This window comes from Heteronotia binoei, chromosome 3 (assembly GCF_032191835.1).
Source record: "Heteronotia binoei isolate CCM8104 ecotype False Entrance Well chromosome 3, APGP_CSIRO_Hbin_v1, whole genome shotgun sequence".
Taxonomy (NCBI): domain Eukaryota; kingdom Metazoa; phylum Chordata; class Lepidosauria; order Squamata; family Gekkonidae; genus Heteronotia; species Heteronotia binoei.
Genome location: NC_083225.1, coordinates 42,736,170 through 42,759,842, shown reverse-complemented (window position 1 = coordinate 42,759,842; position 23,673 = coordinate 42,736,170). Strand labels below are relative to the sequence as shown.

The window sequence follows — 23,673 nt, the reverse complement described above, 5'->3', positions numbered from 1 at the left end:
TGTAATGAGGGGATCCAGGCAGAACTTTAATACCCATGCAGCTGGACAGAGCTTAAATATCCATACAGATGTAGTATTTTCCAGATTACGTAGTTGTGGCCTGTTTCATTCCCAGCATATTATGTTCATGTTGTGTTTCTCGCTCCATGCACTAATAACATGACAATGTGAGGCTTGCCAAGATCTGAGCTAAACCCTTGGGGCATCTTTCCTGGGAGGTGTCAATCATCACCTCTGAAGAAATATGCTCCACAGAAAGCAAATGTTTTCATAGGCAGCAATAAAACTAAACGGAGCATACATTTAGGTTTAAATAATCCCTGATAAAAATACTGTCAGCGTGATCCTACCCAATGGATTTGCTGCCACTCAGCGTGTGAGTGATTTCCCATATGCAGGGTCAAGATACGGAATGGGTTGCTTCCTTTACACAATATGGAAGATCTGGAGAAACTTCTTAAGCGCACTCTCTTTCTAGGCTTATGGCAAATGTTTGGAATTATGATGAATCGATAGGTTGGTTTTATGGTTGGGATGTTATACCTCTGCTGTGGGATACTTTGGGAGCCTGAGTGGGGTGGAAAATCAGCATAGAAATCTTTGGAATAAAATATGAAATATGATCAATGAACCTCACTGTAGACTGCGGTCCAGAGGCCAAAAATGAATTCCACTTTCAGAGTTGACAACAGAGGTTTACTGCCTTTATGCTCGATATTAGTTTTATCTGTAAATCGAGAACTAGACATGGAAAAACATGCACCATGGTGGCTGGCTTTCCTTGATGGAAAATCTTGCCAAGTCCAGTTTCTAAATACCCTACAGCTGGTTGGTTTTTGGTGCAGTCCTAGGCACAGTTGAAACCAATGAGTTTTGGATTGCACTGCTAGCCTTTTATTGAGTCTACCTTCATCTGCTCCTTAAGCACTTAGGAATGGACCTAAGCTGCTTTCTACTGATTCAGCAACCCAAGTTACAGGATTGTGCTAGGAATTAATTTTAATACACCAGTAGAGAAGCGATACTAAAAAATAGTGGAAATAAGGCCTGAATAATGATTGGACTGGTGCTTTGATTAGAAAATTGTTTATATGTATTTTGCATGTAAAGCCTCGGGTTGAAGAAGGTGAATACACCAAAACTGGTCCCCTACGAGTGCTAAATGATGGAGGACTTCCTTGAAAGAATTTTTAGTGGCTCATTGTTTTGAGATGCTTGAAGTTATGGACGTTCACCTGTGAATTAAAAAGAGACTGTACATGGGCTGACAGTGTGTATTGCTGTTTGTTTGATGATACCTGATACTTTGTGAACGTTGTAAAAAGAGATTAGACACAAGCTGATAGTTTGTACTGTTGTATGATGATACCTGATACTTTGTTAATGTTGTTATATACATGGAATTGTTGCTGCAATACAGTGTTTATATGTTTTTTCTGATGCCACCAATATGCAGATGACAATCAGCTCTATTCCATGCTACCAGCAGATCCCAAGGATACTGTGGAAACGATGAACAGGTGCCTGGAGGCTGTTTTGACTCCAAGTGAGGGCTAACAAGCTTGAAATTTAATCCTGACAGAGGTGCTCAGGGGTGGAATTCTAGCAGGAGTCCCTTTGCATATTAGGCCACACACCCCTGATGTAGCCAATTCTCCAAGAGCTTGCAATCCTCCAAGAGTTTACAAGGCCTAATATGCAAAGGAGCTCCTGCTAGAGTTCCACCCCTGGAGGTGCTACTAGTGTGAGGAAGGTCTGACCCAGGAAATGGGTTATCCAGAATGTTGCACATACACTAGAGAAGCAGTTTGAGGGTGCTGCTGGATCGTGGCCTGCTGTTAGATAAACAGGCAGAAGCAGTGGGCAGAGGTGTCTTTCAGCAGCTTTGGCTTGTGAACCAGCTGTGGTCCTTCCTGGACAGGAAAGACCTTGGCATTGTGGTGCATGCTCTAGTAACATTTAGATTAGATTACTACAATGTGCTCTACATGGGGCTGCCCTTAAAGATTATCAAGAAGCTGCAGTTGATACAGAATGCCATGCCAGAATGTTGACTGGAGGGGGTCATAGGGATCGTATCACTCCAGTCTCATTCCATCTACAGTGGCTTCCAGTTTGTTTCCAGATTCAATTCATGGTTCTGCTTTTCACTTTTAAAGGCCTGTGTGGCCTTGGACCAACATATCTTAAGAACTGCCTTTGCTCATATGAACCAAGCCACTCGAAGCTTTTTTGATCATGACACAAAAACTTCCCTGCCCAGAAATATTTGCCTGCCTCTCTCTATTGGTTTCTTCTGTCAGCAAGTGAAGACATTCTTGTTTTGTTTGGCATAACCTCAATAGAGGTTATTAGCCCTCCTCTTGTATTATTTACTGTGTTTATAGTGAATTATTTTACAGTTTTAAATGTTGTTTCCAATTGTTCAGATGTTTTAAAATATTTTATGTGTACCTCCTTGGGGACCCTAAATGGGCAAAAAGGCAACATAATTTTTTTTTTTTTAATTTAAGTTCGTAAGTAAGAGCCACAGTGTGTTCAATGTACGAATGAAACCAGGGACCAGTACCTCAATCAATAGGAGTATAAATCACACATTTAGCTGTACATGCATTGCATGAAACATAAGAATTAGTCAATGCATGTATAAAGAAAACCAATTGTAGGCTCTGCTACATTTAGTGTAATTTTAATCAATCAACTCTTTGGATTAGCTGTTATTAATTGGATTGGATTTGTTTGTGGTAAATTAATTGGGAGTATTACTGGGGGGGTCTATATTCAATTTTACCATTAGATCTGATTATATATATTTTACCAATTGATATAAAGGAATTATGGGGTGGGCTTAATTGGGTCGATTGAGAACGGGGATTGATGGGAGCAGAGCGAATTGGGGGGCTAATTAAGGACAGTGTTTTTAGATACTAGTGGTGGCAGCTACGTTAGCATCTATTCCACCAGCGGGAGATGACTGGCCTAGGGATTCCAGTGCTCCTGGGGAGGGGGAGGTATGGCGGTGGGAACAGACAGCAATATAAGGGAGGGGGATGGAGACCTGTTAGTGCTCGGCCTCCTTCCAGTCTGCGTCCCATCCCGAGGGTGACAGGTAGTAGGGTCAGGCCAGACCCGCCTCCGTCATTGGTGTTATGCAACGCCAGGTCCATTAATAACAAGACCTCTGTCCTTCAAGAGTTTTTACTCGAACAGGACAAGGACCTGGCTTGCGTGACCAAAACCTGGGTACGAGAGGGCAATACTGTAGCCCTCTCACAAACAGCTCCCCTGGGCTATTCGGTCTTCCACCAATCACGGACTAGCGGGCGGGGGGGGGGAGGAGTGGCGCTGTTCGTACGAGAGGCTTACTCCTGTAGGGCGCTCCCAGCTCCAAAGATCGAGGGTATTGAATGTGTCGGTCTGGCGTGGGAGGCTGGAGAGGGGTTGGCGATTTGGCTGGTGTACCGTTCGCCTAGCGCACCGGCCAACGCCTTACCATCCCTGCTCGAGGCGGCGGCAGGCTGGGCGTTGGAGCACCCAAGGTTGGTGATCCTGGGTGACTTCAATGTCCATGCGGATGACCCGGCCTCCAGTCAGGCGACGGACCTAGTGTCATCCATGGTGACACTAGGACTCTCTCAATTTGTAACATCCCCCATGCACCAGGCCGGGCACATGTTAGACTTGATCTTTGCAGCTGGGGTTGTGGTGGATGATATAACCATAGAAGCGGTGCGCACCCTTAAGGCTCGTGTGAACGCTCCACCCCAAACCTGCTTAGGCGTCGAGCCTATTTTGGCTCGCCCGCGGAGCCAAATGGACCCGGAACGGTTCCAAATGGCTCTCCAGCTAGCTGTAAATTCTATCCCCAAATACTTGACTTTCGGTTGATTGCTAAACCCTGTTCTTATCTCCAATTCTTTGATCCTTTGTGGGGAAATATTTTTAGTGAGCATTTTAGATTTCTGTTTATTTATTTTTAGTCCTGCCACAGACCCATAATCATCCAATTCTTTTAACATTTCATCTATCGAAACCTTGTTATTCTGTAGAATCAGGGCCATATCATCTGCGTAAGATAGTACTTTATAGGACTCCCCTTTGACATTCAATCCTAATATTTTATCGTTGCCTCTTATAGAAGAGTTTAAAACCTCTAAAGACAAAATAAAAAGTAACGGTGAGAGCGGACAGCCCTGTCTTGTCCCCTTCCGTATTTTTATCTCCTCGGTCAGACTTCCGTTTATAATTATCTTTGCCGTTTGGTCCTTATAGATAGCCTGTATATTCTTGGTAAACTGTTCGTCAAAATCCATTATTTTTAATAGACGAAACATAAACTCCCAATTGAGATTATCAAATGCTTTTTCAGCATCGATAAAAAATAATAACATTTCCTTTTCCCTATGGACCTCATAATATTCTAAAATATTAGATACAATTCTTATATTAGTCCTTAGATGTCTTTTTGGTAAAAAGCCTACCTGGTCTTCATGTATTAACGTTTTTAATATTTTCTTCACTCTATTGGCCAGAATCGACATGTAGATCTTATAATCTACATTTAACAACGAAATCGGCCGATAATTTCTAATCTGGTCTAAATCGGTTTTAGTTTTTGGGATAAGTGCCACGTTAGCACCTTTCCAAGAGTCTGGGATCTTACATACTCTCCAAATTTCATCTATAAGAAATTTAAAGTGTGTTATCAAAATCTCTTTCAAAGCAGGGCTATCGAAGAGATCGCACCCCGACGCCCTCTGCGACCCCGGACTAGGCTGGCGCCGTGGTATACCCCGGAATTACGCCAGCTGAAACAAGGCCTCAGACGGCTAGAGAGGCAATGGCGGCGCACTCGAGACAAAGCGATCAGCGCATCTTATAGGAAATGTATGAGATCCTATGAGATGGCAGTCAAGGCCACAAAGAAAATGTACTTTGCGGCTAAGATTGCGTCTGCGAATTCGCGCCCGGCACAATTATTTAGGATAATTCGAACACTTACTACATTGCCACAGGGCAAACCAAATTCTAAGGAATTAGAGATAAGCTGTGAGGCTTTTGCAAAATATTTTGCAGATAAAGTCCAATCGCTCCGCCGTGACTGCCCTGCCATATTGGATTACTCGAGGCTCCGTGCCTGCCTTCCAGTTTGATCCTGGATCACTTCGACCCGCTCAGCTTGGAGGAAGTTGACAGAGTCCTCTCAGCCGCACGTGCAACAACTTGTGATCTTGACCCATGTCCCTCCTGGCTTATTAAAGCCTGCCTGGAGGAGTTAAGATGTCCTATATGGGACATCATAAATAGATCCCTTTCAGAGGGCCGTTTTCCTGACCCTCTGAAGGAGGCAGTGGTCCACCCTCTCCTAAAAAAGGCTACATCAGACCCGACCGAATTGGCACACTACCGGCCGGTCTCAAATTTGCCCTTTTTGGGCAAAGTTATTGAGAGGGCTGTTGCGCTGCAGCTGCAGAGGTTTCTGGAGGACGCTTCCGCCTTAGATCCATTCCAATCCGGCTTCCGCCCGGGACATGGGATGGAGACAGTCTTGGTCGCTCTCATGGACGATCTCCGGAGGCACCTGGATCGAGGCGGCACGGCAGTTTTGCTGCGGATGGACCTATCGGCTGCGTTCGATATGGTCGATCACTGGCTGCTGGCCCGCCGCCTTGCCAACGCAGGGATTCAGGGGTCAGCCTTACAGTGGCTTTCCTCTTTCCTTGAGGGTCGGGGACAAAGGGTGGCAATTGGAGGAGAGCTGTCCCAGAGAGACTCACTTAATTGTGGGGTACTGCAGGGAGCAGTTCTCTCTCCGATGCTATTCAACATCTTTATGCGCCCCCTTGCCCAGATTGCCCGGAGACATGGACTGGGTTGCCATCAGTACGCTGATGACACCCAGCTCTATCTATTGATGGGTGACCGGACTGACAATGCCCCGGAAAATCTGGACTGAGCGTTGCAAGCCGTGGCAGACTGGATTAAGCTGAGTGGGCTGAAACTGAACCCAGCGAAGACAGAGGTCCTTTGCCTGGGCCGCGGCAGCTTAGGAATTGGGGTCTCCCTCCCAGTTTTTGACAGGGCGCAACTGGTAGCAGTGCGCAGAGTTAAGAGCTTGAGAGTTCTACTGGAGCCTCCCTTGACAATGGAGGCCCAGATAGTAGCTACTGCCAAGTCTGCCTTTTTTCACCTTAGACGGGCAAGGCAGATGGCCCCCTTCCTTGAGCGTGGCGACCTGGCAACAGTGATCCATGCAATGGTCACCTCGAGGTTGCACTACTGTAATGCCCTCTACATGGGGCTGCCCCTGTACCAAATCCGGAAACTGCAGCTAGTGCAAAATGCAGCAGCCAGGCTGCTACTGGGACTGCCTCGGTGGGAACATGTGCAGTCTGGGCTGCAGGAGTTGCACTGGCTGCCAATTGTTTACCGGGTTCGTTACAAGGTGCTGGTCATTACCTTTAAAGCCCTATATGGTCGAGGACCTGCCTACCTTAGGGACCGCCTCTCTCCATACGTTCCCCAGAGAGCACTGCGATCAAGCTCAAAAAATCTTCTTGAAATCCCTGGGCCAAAAGAAACTAAATTAAAAGCTACCAGAGAACAGGCGTTCTCTACAAAGGCCCCCCAATGGTGGAACCAGTTGCCGGAAGAGGTGCGGGTCCTACAGGATCTTAACCAGTTCCGTAGGGCCTGCAAAACTGCCCTCTTCCGGCTAGCTTTTTAAGACAGAACTCTTGATAAAATCAATAATACCGAGCCATCTTATATGCCATTCGACTGTATTTTAATGTCTTACTGTTTTATTGGTTTTATTCTTTAAATTATTAACTGTATTATCTATTGTTTATTTGTATCATGGTTTCTACCATGTCCTGTTAGCCGCCCTGAGCCTGCCTAGGCGGGGAAGGCGGGGTATAAATAAAAGTTTATTATTATTATTATTATTATTATTAAACAGATTCTATGTGTATTCACTGTAACTTACAAACAGGGCCATAGAGAGCCACAGAGGAATAAATACTCAAAGACAAGCTGCCACTCACTCAGAGAGCCAGTTTGATGTAGTGGTTAAGTGTGTGGACTCTTATCTGGGAGAACCAGGTTTGATTCCCCACTCCTCCACTTGCAGCTGCTGGAATGGCCTTGGGTAGGGTTGCCAAGTCCAATTCAAGAAATATCTGGGGACTTTGGGGGTGGAGCCAGGAGACATCGGGACGGAGCCAGGAACAAGGGTGTGACAAGCATGATTGAACTCCAAGGGAGTTCTGGCCATCCCATTTAAAGGGACCGCACACCTTTTTAAATGTCTTCCTTCCATAGGAAATAATGACGGATAGGGGCACCTTCTTTTGGGGCTCATAGAATTGGACCCCATGGTCCAATCGTTTGAAACTTGGGGAATACTTTGGGGAGAGTCACTAGATACTATACTGAAAATTTGGTGCCTCTACCTCAAAAAACAGCTCCCGCAGAGCCCCCGAAACCTCCAGATCAATTCCCCATTATACCCTATGAGAATCAATCTCCACATAGAGAATAATGAAGTACTCAGCAGACTCCCCCCCCATTTCTGGCGACTCTGAAGGGGGATTGGCCTCTCTACTCACGAGTTGCTGCCAACTTCTTCAAAGTAACACAGACACACCATCCCAAGAGGAAGCCTTTCAATCAGCGACTGAAGCCTCCAGAGGTAGAAATGCACATGGTCCTCTGGGGGTGGAGCTTCCCCCCTCCCCCGCCAGCCAGACTCCCCAAGGAGATGCCACCCGGTTGCCGGAGAGGATGCAAGGACTACGAGTCCCAGCATGCACCTCGCGAAGGGAGGCCGGACTGGAGCGAATAGCAGGCCGGGTCTTTGTGACCCGGAGGAAGGGAGGAGCCTGAAGCCTGCGAGGGAGGCAGGCAGGGAAAGAGAAACGGTGCCGTCCCCCCCCCGCTTCCGGATTTTTGGAGAGCGGGGGAGGAGGCTGCTAATTTGAGGGTCCCCCGGCAGGGCAGGGGCGTTGGGAAGCCTAGCCTTAGGTCAGCCATAGCTTTTTCAGAGCTGTCCTTGAAAGGGCAGCTTCTGTGGGAGCTCCCTCAATCCCACCTACCTCAGAGGGTGTCTGTTGTGAGGGAGTAAGGAAAAGGAGATTGTGAGCCACTCTGAGACTCTGGGATTCTGAGTGAAGGGTGAGGTATAAATCAAATATCTTCTAGTTCTTGATAGCTGTGGTATTTGCATATATACCCATTACCTGGTGAAGCCCCAAGTGATATATATCCATTACATTGTGAAGACCCCGCTATATGTGGGAAATGAAGCTTGAGCTCTTCAGGACTATACTCTGGTTTCTCTTCAGATTGCATAAATCTTCCGGACTATAACATTCTGCCATCCAAAATGCCAGCACGCTCCCTACTTCTTGCTCCTAATACACATTGTGTACCCTGGCATTCTTTGTTCAGAGTAGCCGAGATAAAGCCTGAAGGAAGGTACATTGTGCATCAAAACAGCGGCCATTAAGGCAGTCTGCGTTCATCATTATATTTTTAACTAAATGTCCTGGAAGGCATAAGATATGGTGGTATGAAGGTGCTCCTCCAAACAGGATTCCAGTTTCAGTGCCGTAAATGGAAACTTCAGGCTGCTACAAGATTTATTAAAGTTGGTCATGTTCATAGGATTCCTGCACAAAATTCCAAAGGCTCACAGAAAAATCTGGCACTAGATCAAAAAAGTGGCCAAGCCAAGAGCCATTTTGTTTCTACTTTGAAATACTAGACTTAGGCAAACTATGTGATAGTCTCATAGAGTAAGAAACGGCCCTTGTGGGTCACTAACTCACTTGATTACTACTTCCCAATTCTTTCCATTCCTGACAGATAATATAATTCTCTCCCTGTTTCACTTCCTTATTCACATATGGCTTCCCTCAGACTGTCCTCTAGCATCCTGTTTCTATCCACAAACTGACAATTTCCAGAGATTTTGGAAACAAAATGGAGTAGTCTCAGAAATTCTTCAGGTTCTCTTCAATATTTATTTAATCCCATCACACACACCCCCCCCCAAGATCAGGCCACCATTCATCCCCTGCCCCTCAGTTTCATTATTGTAACCAGCCAGTGAGGTAGGTTGTGCTGAGAGGCCCAAGATTACCCAGTGAGTTCTTTGGAAGAGCCATGGAAGTTTACTAATTCACACACTCTCAGCCTAACTTACCTTACAGGATAAAATGGAGGAGAGGAGAATGATGTAAGCTACTTTGGGTTCCCTTTGGGGTGAAAGGCAGCATATAAATAAAGCGTATTAAAATTAAAGAAAGAGTTAGTTCAATTTGGGAATAATCTTAATACAAAGGGGACAAAGCTTTTAAATGTGGCATGTATCTTTCAGATTGAGGGGGACACTCTTTACAACCTCCACTTGCTCAAAGCTGATCTCTCCACAACACACATGAAACACACAACACATGGCTCTCCGGTAGCAGAGACTTGAGCATGTACGCGTTGATCCATGATTGAAATCATTGTACTGTGGCTCCAGTTAAAACAGCACTGAGAGAAGACTGACAAAGGGTAAAACCAACGAAACCATAGGAAATCCAGGAAATATGGTCTTTTGATCTCTTTGTGAGAAGTTGTTCAGAACGGCGCCCCTGTCTCTACCCAGATTCTGAACTGCGAGAAGCAGCTGAAGACGGTGCCTCTGAGATGTGACTTTAGAAAGTCTGGGGGAGCACTGTGTGGGTGTTTGTTCTATTATCTTGCTGTATGGACTCATTATAAATTGTGCACTAAATGTTTACACACTTTTTGTGCAAGAGTGATAATTCAACCGTGAGGTTTTGAAGGATATATTGTGCTTAATACGCCGGTACCTTTGCTATTGTATATTTTCTCCAGGGGAGCTGATCTCTACCAGCTGGAGATCAGTTGTAAAAGCAGGGGATCTCCAAGCCCCACCTGGAGGCTGGCAACCCTAATTTATGGCCTTTAAAGTTGAATCCAGTATCTCTCCCTCATGTCCTTGTGTGCCAACTACAGTCTTCTGGTCATTCCTTCACTTAAGGTGACCTGCTTGGCATCTAATGGAGCTTGCTCCTAATGGAGCCCACCTCCTGAGGAGGAGGTGGGGGGGGGCGGCAGTGTCCTTTTTAGGAAGTTGTTAAGGAAGTGCATTAAGGCTATTTTATTGGTGAGGGCTTTCATAACTGGGCTTAAGCTGCAGGCATGTATGTCTTTGGTGTAGGAGTAAGTGCAGTTTTCTTACATTTTGTATGTTTCTGATTTTTTTTAATTATAAGCTATTTTGAGTCACAAAAGTAAGGCACAGCCTCATCACTAGATGCTTTCTGTGCATGAAACGGGTTATTTATTTATTTTAAAGAAACCTGATTTGTCTATCCATACATTAGAAGTTGCGTGTCTTATTTTATTTAACAAAGGCAGGCAGCATAGTGAAACAGACCAGCATAATCCACCAAGTGCAGGAGGGTTATGCCCTTGCATCCAATATACCCCAGATACATAAACATCCTAGTAATTATTTACCTTTTTGTAGCTTAAAGAGAAGCACTAAGCTGATCCCATTTGTCCCCACTCATTTGTATGCAGAGAAAGGAAACAGTCACTACTGTCTCTGCTTAAAAGTTTTTTATACATCCTGACCCGGTCAGAAGCCCGCCTCCTTCCCCCAGTTCCCATCCCACAGTACAGATCTGTTAGCACACCTCCTTTATAAAAGGCCCAGAGCTGCCTGGAAATCCTTCACTTTAAGATTTGGTTGGAGTCTGGATTTATTCACTTTCCAGGTAAAAAAATCAATAATGTTTTTTTTCTCTCTTGCAGAAGAGCAGATAAACCAAGGCAATAAAACAAGGGGGGGGGGACTTTAAACGGTGTGCTTATTTTTAATGTACGTGATGTCTGATGTTAAACAGGTGGCTGCAGGGTCAGGCAAGAAGTGTAACAAGCCAGTAATGTATCACTTGTGGCGCTAAGCTTGAACTTAACGGGTTTGAGAGATACCCTTTCAAAAGATTTATTGGGAACCAGAAGATTCTGAGGCGTCAGCCCAGGACGACGAAAAGGAGAGCTTCCAGGTCTTAGAATGAAATGAACCATGCTCACGTGGACATAAAGAATGCAAAATGAAAAGGGGAGAAGTAAAAGTCTAAATTATGGACAATGGGCAGCTTCCTCAACTTAGCCCTTCTGAAAACTATTGTGCACAGATTCTGTTCATTTTCATGCATGTCCACAACTGAACAATCAAGTGGATTAAGCCCAGTGTTATTTATGCTTCTGTAGTGGGGGAAGGTCTTTTACACACCCCAACCCCAAAAAAGTCAAAGCCTTGTAAAGCTTAAGTGATGAGCAACTATATTTTAGTCAAAGTTTTTGGGTGATCTAGAGCAGCAGAATATGTTCTGTGCATTGGCCAAAGTAGATCTAGTCCATCAGAATTTATGCTAGACTGAATCAGTTGGTCTTTCAGTTGATACCTTTTTGCTGGTTTATGAGTTTCCGTTTGGTATGCCACTGACAAAGGAGAAAGGAAATGAAAGCCAGTGTGGTGGAGTGGTTGGAGTGTCAATGCCCTGGATCTGGGGGACCCAGGTTTGAATCCCCACTCTACCCTGGAAGCTCACTGGGTGACCTTGGACCAGTCACACCCTTTCAGCCTATCCTACCTCATAGGGTTGTTGTTATGAGTTCAGAACTTTTTATTTTATTTCTAGCCCTCCGTCTCCTGCACTGTAGGTTCAGGGCAGGTTACAAGATGATAAAATGCAACAATAAAACAATGATTAATGTGATATATAATAAATGATAATAAATAATAATATAATAATAATAATTTAATATATACCATAATAATAATAATAATAATAATAATAATAATAATAATAATAATAATATAATATAACAATAATACAATATGATATGATATATAATACAATGAAAAAACAGTAATATAACTGAAGATGGGATGGTCATGTTGTAAGTGGCTTTGGGTTCCTGTTGGTTTATCAATGGACAACAAATGGCAACATATGTTCAGGAAACAAAAGCAAAATTGATTTTCAAAACATAAGAGCATAAGAACATAAGAGAAGCCATGTTGGATCAGGCCAACGGCCCATCAAGTCCAACACTCTGTGTCACACGGTGGCAAAAAATTTTATATACACACATACACTGTGGTTAATAGCCACTGATGGACCTGTGCTCCATATATTTATCTAAACCCTTCTTGAAGGTGGCTATACTTGTGGCCGCCACCACCTCCCGTGGCAGTGAATTCCACATGTTAATCACCCTTTGGGTGAAGAAGTACTTCCTTTTATCCGTTTTAACCTTTCTGCTCAGCAATTTCATCGAATGCCCACGAGTTCTTGTATTGTGAGAAAGGGAGAAAAGTACTTCTTTCTCTACTTTCTCCATCCAATGCATTATCTTGTAAACTTCTATCATGTCACCCCGCAGTCGACGTTTCTCCAAGCTAAAGAGTCGCAAGCGTTTCAACCTTTCTTCATAGGGAAAGTGCTCCAGCCCTTTAATCATTCTAGTTGCCCTTCTCTGGACTTTTTCCAATGCTATAATATCCTTTTTGAGGTGCGGCGACCAGAACTGCACACAGTACTCCAAATGAGACCGCACCATCGATTTATACCTGAATAGTGAATAGATAAGTAAGCTGATTGTGGAAGCAACTATGAATTCAATTCAAAAAGCAGCTGTGTGAGCAGGGTATAACTCTGTTTAGGATTGCACTGATAGTTTGTAGCAGAATAAAAGAGCAGAGTCCATTGTGAGACATCTTCAAGACTGGCAGTTTTATGCTGGCATAAGCTTTTGAGGACATCTAGTGGTCATCATAGGGGATTGGGTTCCTTAATAACCTAAAGAAAAGTTTGAGTGTGTCTGTGTGTGGGGGGTGTTTCTGGTTCTAAATATCCAAAATATTTCCAGGTAGATCTTCCTAAAACTTTAATAAATGTATTCATTATTTCTCATTTTCTTTATTCATTATTTCATTATTTCTCATTTTCTGCTTCTCCATTTTCTTATTGCTGTAGACAGTGACCAAACTTTTAGCTTTGCCTTGCATGCGTGTCTTAGAAGCAGGCATGTGTTGCTCTTCCCATGTTGTATTCAAATACCTATTTGAAAATACAGGTGCACAAAAATTCTGCTCCAGAGGTAGTAGTTCAGAACTACAACAAAATAGCTGCTGTAGGCACAGTGTCAGATTCTCCCAGTTATGCCTTATTCAGAACAAATGTTAAGACTTATTTTAATGTATTTATTCCTCACCTTTCTCACCAACAGGGACCCAAAGCAGTTTGCATCATTCTCTCCTCCATTCTTATCATCACAACAATCCTGTGAGGTAGGCCAGATGGAGAGGCTGTGACTCGCCTAAGGTCAGCCGGTGAGCTTCCATGGCACAAGCGGGGATTCAAATCTGGGTCTTTTGAGATTCTATCCTGCCCCACACGGCTCTCCTTGATATCTTATCCTAGAAACTGTAGCAGTGCTGGATTAAACCCTGTGGAGGCCTCTAGGCAGTCAAAATCTCAGGGCCCCCCTTGTAAATTATCTTAGAGTTGGAGCACTCACCCTGCCACCCGTGACCCCTGCTGCAGCCTGCAGGTGCCCTCTTAAAAGCCTCTTTGACAAAGCTGCAGGGGAGCAGCAGAGAGAGGCAAACTTGGTGATGATGCCAGCAGCAGCTGCATCAGGCAAGTTGTGCAAAGAGTGGCTCAGCTGCTGGCTGAGTGTGCAGGCTGGGAGGGCTGCAAGCAGCGGGGGAAACCAGGGGAAGGGGAGCCAGTCCTGGGCCCCTAAAGGCATGGGGGCCCATAGGCCAGTGTCTACTTGGCCTAATTGTTAATCCACCTCTGCCTCATGAGCTCTATGGCAAATAAAACTTAGGCATAGATCGCCAGTTCTGTTTTCTTCTAAGGAAACAAATCCAGGTAAACGTTGAATTGAGCTTTGTTGCTCTGGAAGTTATCACATACGAGTACACACATTTATATGGAGAATAAAGAAATCTGCTAAATATTCTTTAGCACAGAATGCCTTCTACTTTTATTGTTCATTTGACAGCATTCCTGTTATGTTTTCAACCCAGTACCAGTTGTTTCCAAAAGCTACCCAAGTGATAATGGAAGACGAAGAAGGCATTGAAGAAGATTCTGAATTCTACATTGACTGTTCTCAAACATCAGACTCAGGTTGTGCTTTATTTAAAACAAACAAAAACTGGAAACCCACATATACACACAAGTTCTTCCTAGAATATTTGTCACCGGTGGGGTTATGTTAATGCAACAGTGAAAATGAGTAGTTTTGAATTCCTGCTAGTCTTGAGAATTAGGTTTGAACTTGGCTCTTTTTAATACATCAATTAATGGATTATGCAATTTACAGCCTCAAAATAATGCATGTTTTCTGAGAGGTGGGCCCAGAATTACAAACCAAAGTCTTAAAGTTTTACCGAGTAAGGCTTAGCCCTACCCAAGTTAAATAAAGTTCCAGTCCTATTAATCCAAAGTGGACATTAAAGTGTTTGTGATGTAATCAGAGGGATTTTATGGGCTCCACATTTCCTTGATCACTTTCTAGGGCTAGGATCAACCACAGCTTTTTTGCAGCAAGAGTGGTTCCTGTGGACATAGCACAGCTTTCTTCTGCCCCATTTCCTGTTGAAGATCCCCTCTAAAAGTGCTATTTCTGGCCTCCCCCAATGCCAGAGGGGTTTCTTTTGGGAGGGCATTTTCAGGCTGTAGCAAGAAGGGAAGGGGAAGGCAGGAAAGTCATGCTCCATGCATGGAAAACCTCTCATCTGTGGAAATGCTACGATGGATCCAAGTCATGACAATTCCAAAAAGAAGTGTATATAACATTCAGGCTCCAAACTGAATTCATCACATGTGCATGCATCATAGCTGACATTTTTTTGATCCCTGAACAGAGCAGAGACCACCAAAGAAGTCTCTGCCCTGTTTCCACTGGAGCACCCCCGCACCCCCCAAGATGCTCCAAATAATTTGGAACAGGGCAGCCTGAGAGGAGAAAACAAGATCACTCTTTCCATACTTGCTCAAGTCCTTGCCAGAACTCAGAAAAGTAACCCCCCCTTACATCTTTCAGATGTACCCCCCTCAACCCCGCTGACCTACGATTCTCAAGAATCTGAGCAAAGCCATTGTTCATATGTACCATTATGTGATGATCTGCATAGGGGCTCTCTTAATAATGCTAACCAAAAGACATTGCAGCTGTTTAAGAATTTTATGAAGTATAAATTTTCAACATGCCCAGGGCCAGCCCTGCCACTAGGCAAACTAGGCAATTGCCTAGGGTGCCCCCATGTGACTCGGTGACATTATCAGTGTGTGTGTGGGGTGTGTGTGTGTGCCAGAAGTTAGTCTTGCCTAGGGTGCCAGATAGTCTAGGGCCAGCCCTGATCCCCCCCAAGAAGGGGGAAACAGTCTGTTTTGTTTAAATTCTCTTTTGTGAGCCAGTAACCATATTCTTGTATTCACAGATGATAAATTATTTCTTCCTTCTCCCCAGAACCGCGTGTTTTTAAAATGCTGGAAAAATGGGTTCCAAAAGCATCTCATTGCTTTGACAAAGAGCATTATTTTTATGCTGGGCATCAGATCACCATTCAAGAGTCCATAGAAAACTTTGGAGCTATAGTATGGCCTGGGGTAAGTTTTGCATGAGAAGATCAGCATCACCCTATCAAACAAGCTTCTCTAAAATGTGGCATCTGATGGGATCAAGTGATTCCCTTTAATGTCTTGCTTTTCTTCCTCTCCATTGCAAGCCTTGGCTCCCTAGAACCTTTATGAGAACAGAATGCAGTTCAGCATTGGACAGCCCTCAGCTTACATCACTCCTATTTGATACTACTTGTGATGTTAGCGGAACAAGATTTACCTTCTGTGCTCCAACCAAAGGGATCCTTCTCCCAATGCATAGACTTGGAAGCTACTCAAGTCACATGCAAGCTAGCATGCATGTATTCCAAAGAAGTCAATGATCTTTGTTGTGCTTTCTATACATAGCAAAATTCATTAGTTGTTAAGTGTCAGGATTCAAAAGTTCTGTCTGGATCACACCTAGCTTATCATTAGACATGTCACGGCAGCAAATTATCAAACAGATTCTTTTTTTTTTTACAAACACCGAGAGCATCATTAGTTAGGCTGCGAATAGACCTGGAGGAAAATGTCTTATACCTTTAGTGGGATGTTATTTACCAAGTGATGTTATTTGTCTCCATGCCATGAAATGTTCCAACTGTCCATTTCTATTTAGTAAGCCTTTATAATGAAAGGGAGATTTCTCCTGGCTAGACTACTGCACAGAAACAAAGGAACTGCTAGGCTAAGATGCCCCTTCTCAGGGTTTGTTTGGTTTTTTTGAGCAGAAACGAAGTTCTTGCTGGCTTTGTGTCAGGGGCTGTGATCTGATATGCAAATGAGTTCCTGCCGGGCTTTTTCTACCCAAAAAAGCCCTGGCCCTCCCTAATCATTAGCATTTTGGCCTCAAGAACCCCAATGACTAGGCCCATGGGTATTTGCTAGACTTAAGAACAGTTCTCTGCATCTCTTTCCATTCCCTACATTACGATCTCTCCTCCCTACCATTTTTGATGTGGTACTGAGATACACTGTGTGTACATATTTCAATAAGTTTCTAGAATATAAGGTGGAAGATGGGCTGTCAAGAAAGGTTTCAAATGCCTTCCAATAGTAGTACTCTCACAGAATTACCTGAGTGTGCCTACCATACTGTAACTATAATTGCCCCCATAATCAGCACTGGCTATCATGGATGAGTACTACACACACAAAAAAAAATAGCTAATAAAATTCTTTTGCATACCTAGAAGCCAAAAGGTTCCAACTTCCAATGGGAGTCCCTTACATTTTGTTAACTTTTAAGCTCCAGATGCAGAGGGGTGATTTGAAAGGAGAAACCAGGTCCTGCCTCCCAACCAAAAACATTTGGGAGCATCTTACGAAAAATGGGGGAAACTTCCACAAATTGTATTAAGATGCCTGATCATCCATTGCAGATAGATGCTGCTTTCATTGCCCATGTCACGTACAATGACTAGCTCAGGGGATTAACAGGAGGAAGTTGCCCCAGTCACCACTTTCACCTGCTTCAGACCCGGTCATAGGTCCTTCCTTGGGTTTAGCTACTTACTACCTTTGGCCATCACACCTTTCCTTGAAGTAGCTATACTGCCAGCATCTCAGGAGAGACTACCTGCTGCATTCATGGCCAAGAACATCACTTCCCTGGTCCCAGGGAGGTTCTGGTCTCTTCTATGGGCAGAGACCCCAGATCTTGTTGACTGCTTTCCTGTGTCAACCAGCTGCCTTCCCATCTCCTCCTGCTGGAGCCTTTTATCCTTTCTTCCAAGCAGACCCCTACACCAGAGGAGGCCTCTACTCCACAGGGAGGTAGTTCTAGTTGTCATTCCTCCTCTCTGCTTCTTAGTTACTTCCATGGACCCTCCTTGTCCTTCCTTCTACTCTACAACTGTGCTGCTACCTCCCTTAGGGCAGTACCCCTGTTCCCCTCCTTTCTCCCCAAGGGTTAGGATGGCCCAGGGTGTGACATATAGAGCTGCTGGCAAGCTGGAGAAAAAAGATGTCCTCCTGACTCTTTTTACAGACACTTAATAAGGTATTATCTACCAGGTGATGTGAGTGATCTCCATGTCACGAGAAACTTCAGCTGTCTATTTTTACATATTAAGCTTCTATTAGAAGGCCAGAACATTCCCTAGGAGCATAGTCAATCTTCTATGCCCAATCCCTATGGATCTTTGGGTAGAGAAAAACTATCACTAGGCAAAATCAGGTTGGGGCGGCAGAAGTCAGCTTTCTCAAGTGACCCTGCTTGTTTGCACAAGCTCACCGATTAATTCTAACATTTCGGCATCAGTGCTTCCCTAGTCAGGTTTCCTTGGCAAAAGCAAAAAGGCTGGGACAAAGAAACAAAAAATCAAAGGCAAAATCAGGTATTTGTTGAGATGTCATCATTTTATGGTCCAGGCTCTTGTCTTCACAGAAAGAAAACTAGGTTGAAAGTTGCCATACCTTGGGGACATTGTTTACTCATATGCAGGTGACAACGCCCTAAAACAAAATCCATTATGCAAAAATCCCCTGGAATCCAGGTGACTTTTTATCTTGGTGTTTTTAAGAACTAGTGTCAGATTTCTCCTCTCTGACAGCAAGTCTAAGTTTTCTTTACCAGATTTTTTTTAGTTAGTTTTTATTCCCTGTTTTTCTCTACGTTAAGGAGTCTCAAAGCATCTTACAACTGCCTTCTCTTCCTCTCCCCACAAATCACCTTGTGAGGCAGGTGGGGCTGAGAGTTCTGAAAGAAATGTGACTAGCCCAAGATCACCCAGCAGGCTTCCTATGGAGGAGTGGACAATCAAACCAAATTCACTGCCAAATCAAATTCACTGCCACAGGAAGTGGTGGCGGCCACAAGCATAGCCACCTTCAAGAGGGGTTTAGATAAAAATATGGAGCAGAGGTCCATCAGTGGCTATCAGCCACAGTGTGTGTGTGTGTATATATATATTAAAAAAATTTTTTGCCACTGTGTGACACAGAGTGTTGGACTGGATGGGCCATTGGCCTGATCTAACATGGCTTCTCTTATGTTCTTAACCCAGTTCCTCAGATTAGAGTCTGCCACTCTTATCCATTACACCACACTGACTTTTTCAAGGTTCAGGGGATAATCTAGACCCTACCATCATCAGACAGAAAAAATAAGAGTCCAGAAAAGCTGGAGGAGCAACTAGATTATTTTTCACTAATGAAGGCAACAGGAACCATCTGGTGCCACCACCTATCCCTCTTTTGTCTGTGCAATATTGGTTCCAAGCAGTTTACAACTCATCTACCTTTTCTGACTCTAAAGGCCTTCAAGATTTTGGGATCCTGGAGGTTTTTTGCCGTCATCTGGGCACAGAACAGGAGTCACTGGAGGTGTGTGTGGGGGAAGTATTTGTGAATTTCCTGCCTTGTGCAGGGGGTTGGACTAGATGACCCTGGAGGTCCCTTCCAACTCTATGCTTCTATGGCTAACTGGATTAACTTTGAGAAAATAATTTGTGTGAGCTGGCCATGCTTCTCTAACACCCTCTAACTTTCTTTATCTAACAATGCAATCCTTTGCAAAGTTATTTCATCCTAAACCCATAATCAACAGACTTACTGACTGGAATAACACTGCAGAGGATCGCGCTGAAAATCTCAGAAGAGTGGCACCATCATTACTGAGAGTGATAGAGACAGATTAAGAAATCTGAACCTCAGTAGCGGATGTGCACGCACACAAGGGAAACAAGGCTGTGGAATCCCAAAACTGAGCGAAGTTTTCTAGCTACTCATCTTCTGCTGCTTGACCAGTCAAAACACAGCAATTTTGATCCCTGTTCATTCTGGGATAGATTTGAGTGCAACAAGTCAGTGGCTTTACCTATATCATAGGATACTGACAGTCTGCAACTGCGGATGAGCATAGAACGGAAGTTTGAGTACAGATAAGGCTTCAACAGATGCCTTTGGAAGTGGTAGGCCTCTCTCAACCCTCAATAACTTCAATTTGCCATCAAAGGTACCCTCCCCCCCACCCCAAAATGATGTTGCTTATCAAAACCAGCACACTTGCTGCACATCAAGTATTAGACTGCTGGATTTTTAAAAACATTGCTAAAACAGACATTTATCCTCTTAGGCTCTTGCTCTGTGTCAGTACCTGGAATCCGATCAACAAGAAATCAACCTCAAAGACAAGAAAGTAATTGAGCTTGGAGCTGGGACTGGCTTGGTGTCCATAGTGGCAAGTATATTAGGTTGGTAATTTGTGACAATGTAATAAAAAAACATTGTTTTTTTTTTAGGTGGGGGTGTTTTAGTACCTGCTCTGTTGGTTTCTTCTGTCTCACACACTTCTGTTCATTCACACAAATGCACTTTATTCTCCCTGTCTCCATGCAGTATTCCTCTACACAAATCTTCACTGTTTTTCCCTGCTGAATCCCTTTCCACTGACCATTGATTTTAGGCTATGCATGGTGACATTGACAGCTTAAGGTTCTGAGCAACTGAAATGTCATAACCCACTGCTACATCTCAGCAGCCAAGTCAGTGGCTGAAGAGAACTCATTTCAGTCATTTTATTTTTTAGTCGGCTTATATTCTGCCCTTTCCCACAAGCGAGCTCAGGGCGGAGAACAACATCAATTAGACAACAGTTAAAAACGTACAAAATAAAAGCATATAACAATAGAGTAAAACCATAAAACAATAATATACACCATAGGTGGTGGTTTCAATTGGGCACATTTTACAGATCGATACAGCTACAGGCCCAAAAAATACAACAGTAGGATGGTAATAACAAGGTAGCGTCACAGCAAAGGAGGCCAAGGCAGATGGAATACGGACACCCACTGCCTCAACCAAAGACCTGGTGGAATAGCTCCGTCTTACAGGCCCTACAAAACAGTAATAGGTCATCTGAAACCAGAGCAATTAGGGGTGCCAGATCCAGATTGGGAAACTCCTGGAGATTTGGGGATGGAGTCTAGGGGAGGGCAAGGACCTTAGTGGGCTACAATGCCAGAGTCCCCCTCCAAAGCATCCATTTTTCTCCAGGGGACCTGATCTCTGTAGTCTGGAGATGAGTTGTAATTCCAGGGGATCCCCAGGCCCCACCTGGAGGCTGGCATCCTTATTACAGGCAACAGCTGCATACCAAGTCTCAAACCTTGCAACCTGCATTAAGATTGGGTTTTTTTCTTCCTGTTTTACAGTTTTACCTGACTAAAGTGGCTAAATCAACATTTTCCTGGAAGTCTATGTTTTGGACTTTGATACTGTTTTCATTCCTCAGTGATCACGATGAGTGCCATAAAATTACCCGAAGCAGGTTTTTACACTCCAAATAGTCGCGCTGATTATGCCATCAAGAACTAAAACTAAACAAATGCCTGCATTTAGCCTATAGGATTCTGCCAAACAAGACCCTAACTTGTTACCCCTTAAAATAAAACCTTTTGAAAATGCTACTCTAATAAAACTGCCAGCAGCCCTGGGTTGCAGGAAACGCTCGCTGTGTGCGTCAAATGCCCTCAAGTCACTTGCGACTTACAGCGGCCCTAGGAATTAATGTACTCCCAAATGTCCTGTTGTGAACAGCCTTGCTCAGGCCTTGTAAACTGAGGACCTTGACTGAGTCCATCCATCTCATGTTGGGGCTCCCTCTTTCCCTGCTGCCTTCTAGAAGGGGCAAATTCACATGTAGACCAGTGGCTCATTATGATGCTAATATGCAGGGCTTTTTTTTGTATTAAAAGCCCAGCAGGAATTCATTTGCATGTTAGGCCACACCCCCTGATGTCACCATTGTTCCACACAGGCCTTTTTTAAATAAAAAAGCCCAGTAGGGACTCATTTGCATATTAGGTCACACCCCCTGACTCTGAGTCAGCCGGAGCTGTGTTCCTGTGCGTTCCTGCTCAAGAAAAGCCCAGCATAATAATTTCACTCAACCCAGGGGTATTCTGCAGAATCTTTTCCAGAGGCTACGGCACACTCAAATAATAAATCTTTATGAATGGCTTAGTGTACACTAACAACAGAGCCTGAAAGGAGAGTCAGGGTGCTTTGTTAGATGGTACAATGAACAGGCTTTCATTTTTTTTCAGGTGCTTTTGTCACAGCCACCGACTTGCCTGAGGTACTAGAAAATATGCAATTCAACATTACAAAAAACACACGGGGCCTGAACATTCACAAGCCTGAAATACGAAAGCTGGCATGGGGAGAAAACCTCAACCAAGATTTCCCCCAGTCAACCCACCATTATGATTTCATCGTGGCTACTGATGTTGTATACCATCACACTGCTTTGGATCTCCTGATAGAGACAATAGACTACTTGTGTCAGCCAGGGACAACCTTGATATGGGCAAACAAATTCAGATTCAGCACAGATTATGATTTTTTGGACAGACTGAGCAACATATTCAATATCACGCAGATAGCAGAATTCCCAGAGTCAAATGTCAAAGTGTTCAAAGGCACAGCGCGAGAAAATTAAAATGGGAAGGTACACCAGAACCTTCATGCAGTATTAGGCAACTTAGTTCATGGAGCATAGCTTTTAGAAGTATCTGTCTCTGCTTTACTATTACCCAGTCCATTTGAAAAAAAAACAACTTTGAAATTCTATTTCCTGACCTGAAAGAATGAGGAAGAAATTAGCCATTTACAACTATCCATAAGAACATAAGAGAAGCCATGTTGCACCAGGCCAATGGCCCATCTAGTCCAACACCCTGTGTCACACTCTGGCCAAAACCCAGGTGACATCAGAGATCCACCAGTGGGGCCAGAACTCCAAATCCCTCCCACTGTTCCCCCCCAAAGCACCAAGAATGTGGAGCATCACTGCTCCAAACATAGTATCCATCTATATCTTGTGACTAATAGCCATAGATTGACCTCTGCTCCATAAGTTTATTGAATCCCATTTTGAAGTTATGTTTGTAGTCACCACCATTTCCTGTGGAAGTGAATTACACGTGTTTACAACATAGAACACTTAACTGTGGCTTATCTACCCCCATATATTTGTACAATAGTTTCGGCTGTGAACAAAGTGAGCAGGTGCTTTTCAACTAGTAGGCATGCCTGCTACCTCACTGCATCCTTCCATTAGGATGGTGGCTCAGTGGTAGAGCATCTGCTTGGTAAGCAGAAGGTCCCAGGTTCAATCCCCGGCATCTCCAACTAAAAAGGGTCCAGGCAAATAGGCGTGAAAAACCTCAGCTTCAGACCCTGGAGAGCCACTGCCAGTCTGAGTAGACAATACTGAGTTTGATGGACCAAGGATCTGATTCAGTATAAGGCAGCTTCATATGTTCATATTACCAACACTGCCAGGTGTTCATGTTGAGTTATAAGCCTTGGACTGAACTTGTTCTAAAGAAAGACTGGAAAGGAGAGGCCTATTTTTACTCTATATAATGATGTCATGTGGAGGCACAAAGACAATAATCCAAATTGGCTGAAGTATAGAGATCTGGGGAATGCCAAAACCTGTATGTGCCATGGTTTCAAAATTGCAAAGACAACCTAACTGCAGCTAAGAGGGCACTATTCTTTTTGTAGTTACTACCAAATAACCAACCTGCTGCTGTTGAAGTGAACAGTAAGTATTACTCAGGGGTGTCAGTGTGGGATGCTTGTGTAAGAAGCAGAACACAAGACCACAGTGTCTTATCATTAGTGACTGCTCACGTTCCAAGTCACTGGTCAATAGACTTCACATTAACCAGTCTGGCATATAAAATATACACTGACCATCTATTGTTTGCAACACCGCTAAAAACATTAATTTATACCTGACCTCCATGAAGTCAAATATGCTACTAGATACAGGGTTGAATGCAATGGCACCCTTTGCATTCTCACAAAGGAGATGGGGGAGGTTTCCATGGGAATTTCCCATTTGATCTGACAGCCTCCCATCCTTTACCTGTTCTTCAAGATCTCCTCCACCAACCCTCAGAAGCAGTGTTTTGGATGGCTTCAGAAACAAAGTAAAGTT

The 23,673-nt window shown here is 44.0% G+C and overlaps 1 protein-coding gene across 2 annotated transcripts; it reads left to right on the top strand.

Annotated features, from left to right (window-relative positions):
* The first annotated feature begins 10,746 nt into the window (after positions 1-10,746).
* Positions 10,747-22,416, top strand: METTL21C (methyltransferase 21C, AARS1 lysine). 2 transcript variants are annotated; one of them, XM_060235081.1, is made up of 5 exons: positions 10,747-10,799; positions 14,107-14,234; positions 15,580-15,719; positions 19,792-19,909; positions 21,767-22,416. In XM_060235081.1, exons 2-5 carry the CDS (start codon positions 14,117-14,119, stop codon positions 22,159-22,161), a joined length of 771 nt encoding a protein of 256 aa, XP_060091064.1. In that variant the 5' UTR covers positions 10,747-10,799; positions 14,107-14,116; the 3' UTR covers positions 22,162-22,416. The 2 variants fall into 2 exon arrangements, with proteins under 2 accessions (XP_060091064.1, XP_060091065.1); XM_060235082.1 differs by lacking the exon at positions 10,747-10,799 and having other exon boundaries at positions 14,098-14,234; positions 21,767-22,415.
* The last annotated feature ends 1,257 nt before the right edge of the window (positions 22,417-23,673 follow it).

Excerpts from the sequence above, each read along its gene's own strand:
- METTL21C (XM_060235081.1), top strand. The coding sequence starts at position 14,117 with ATGTTTTCAACCCAGTACCAGTTGTTTCCAAAAGCTACCCAAGTGATA. Across the intron at positions 14,235-15,579 it reads TTCTCAAACATCAGACTCAG|AACCGCGTGTTTTTAAAATG; the intron begins GTTGTGCTTTAT and ends CCTTCTCCCCAG. Across the intron at positions 15,720-19,791 it reads GAGCTATAGTATGGCCTGGG|GCTCTTGCTCTGTGTCAGTA; the intron begins GTAAGTTTTGCA and ends TTATCCTCTTAG.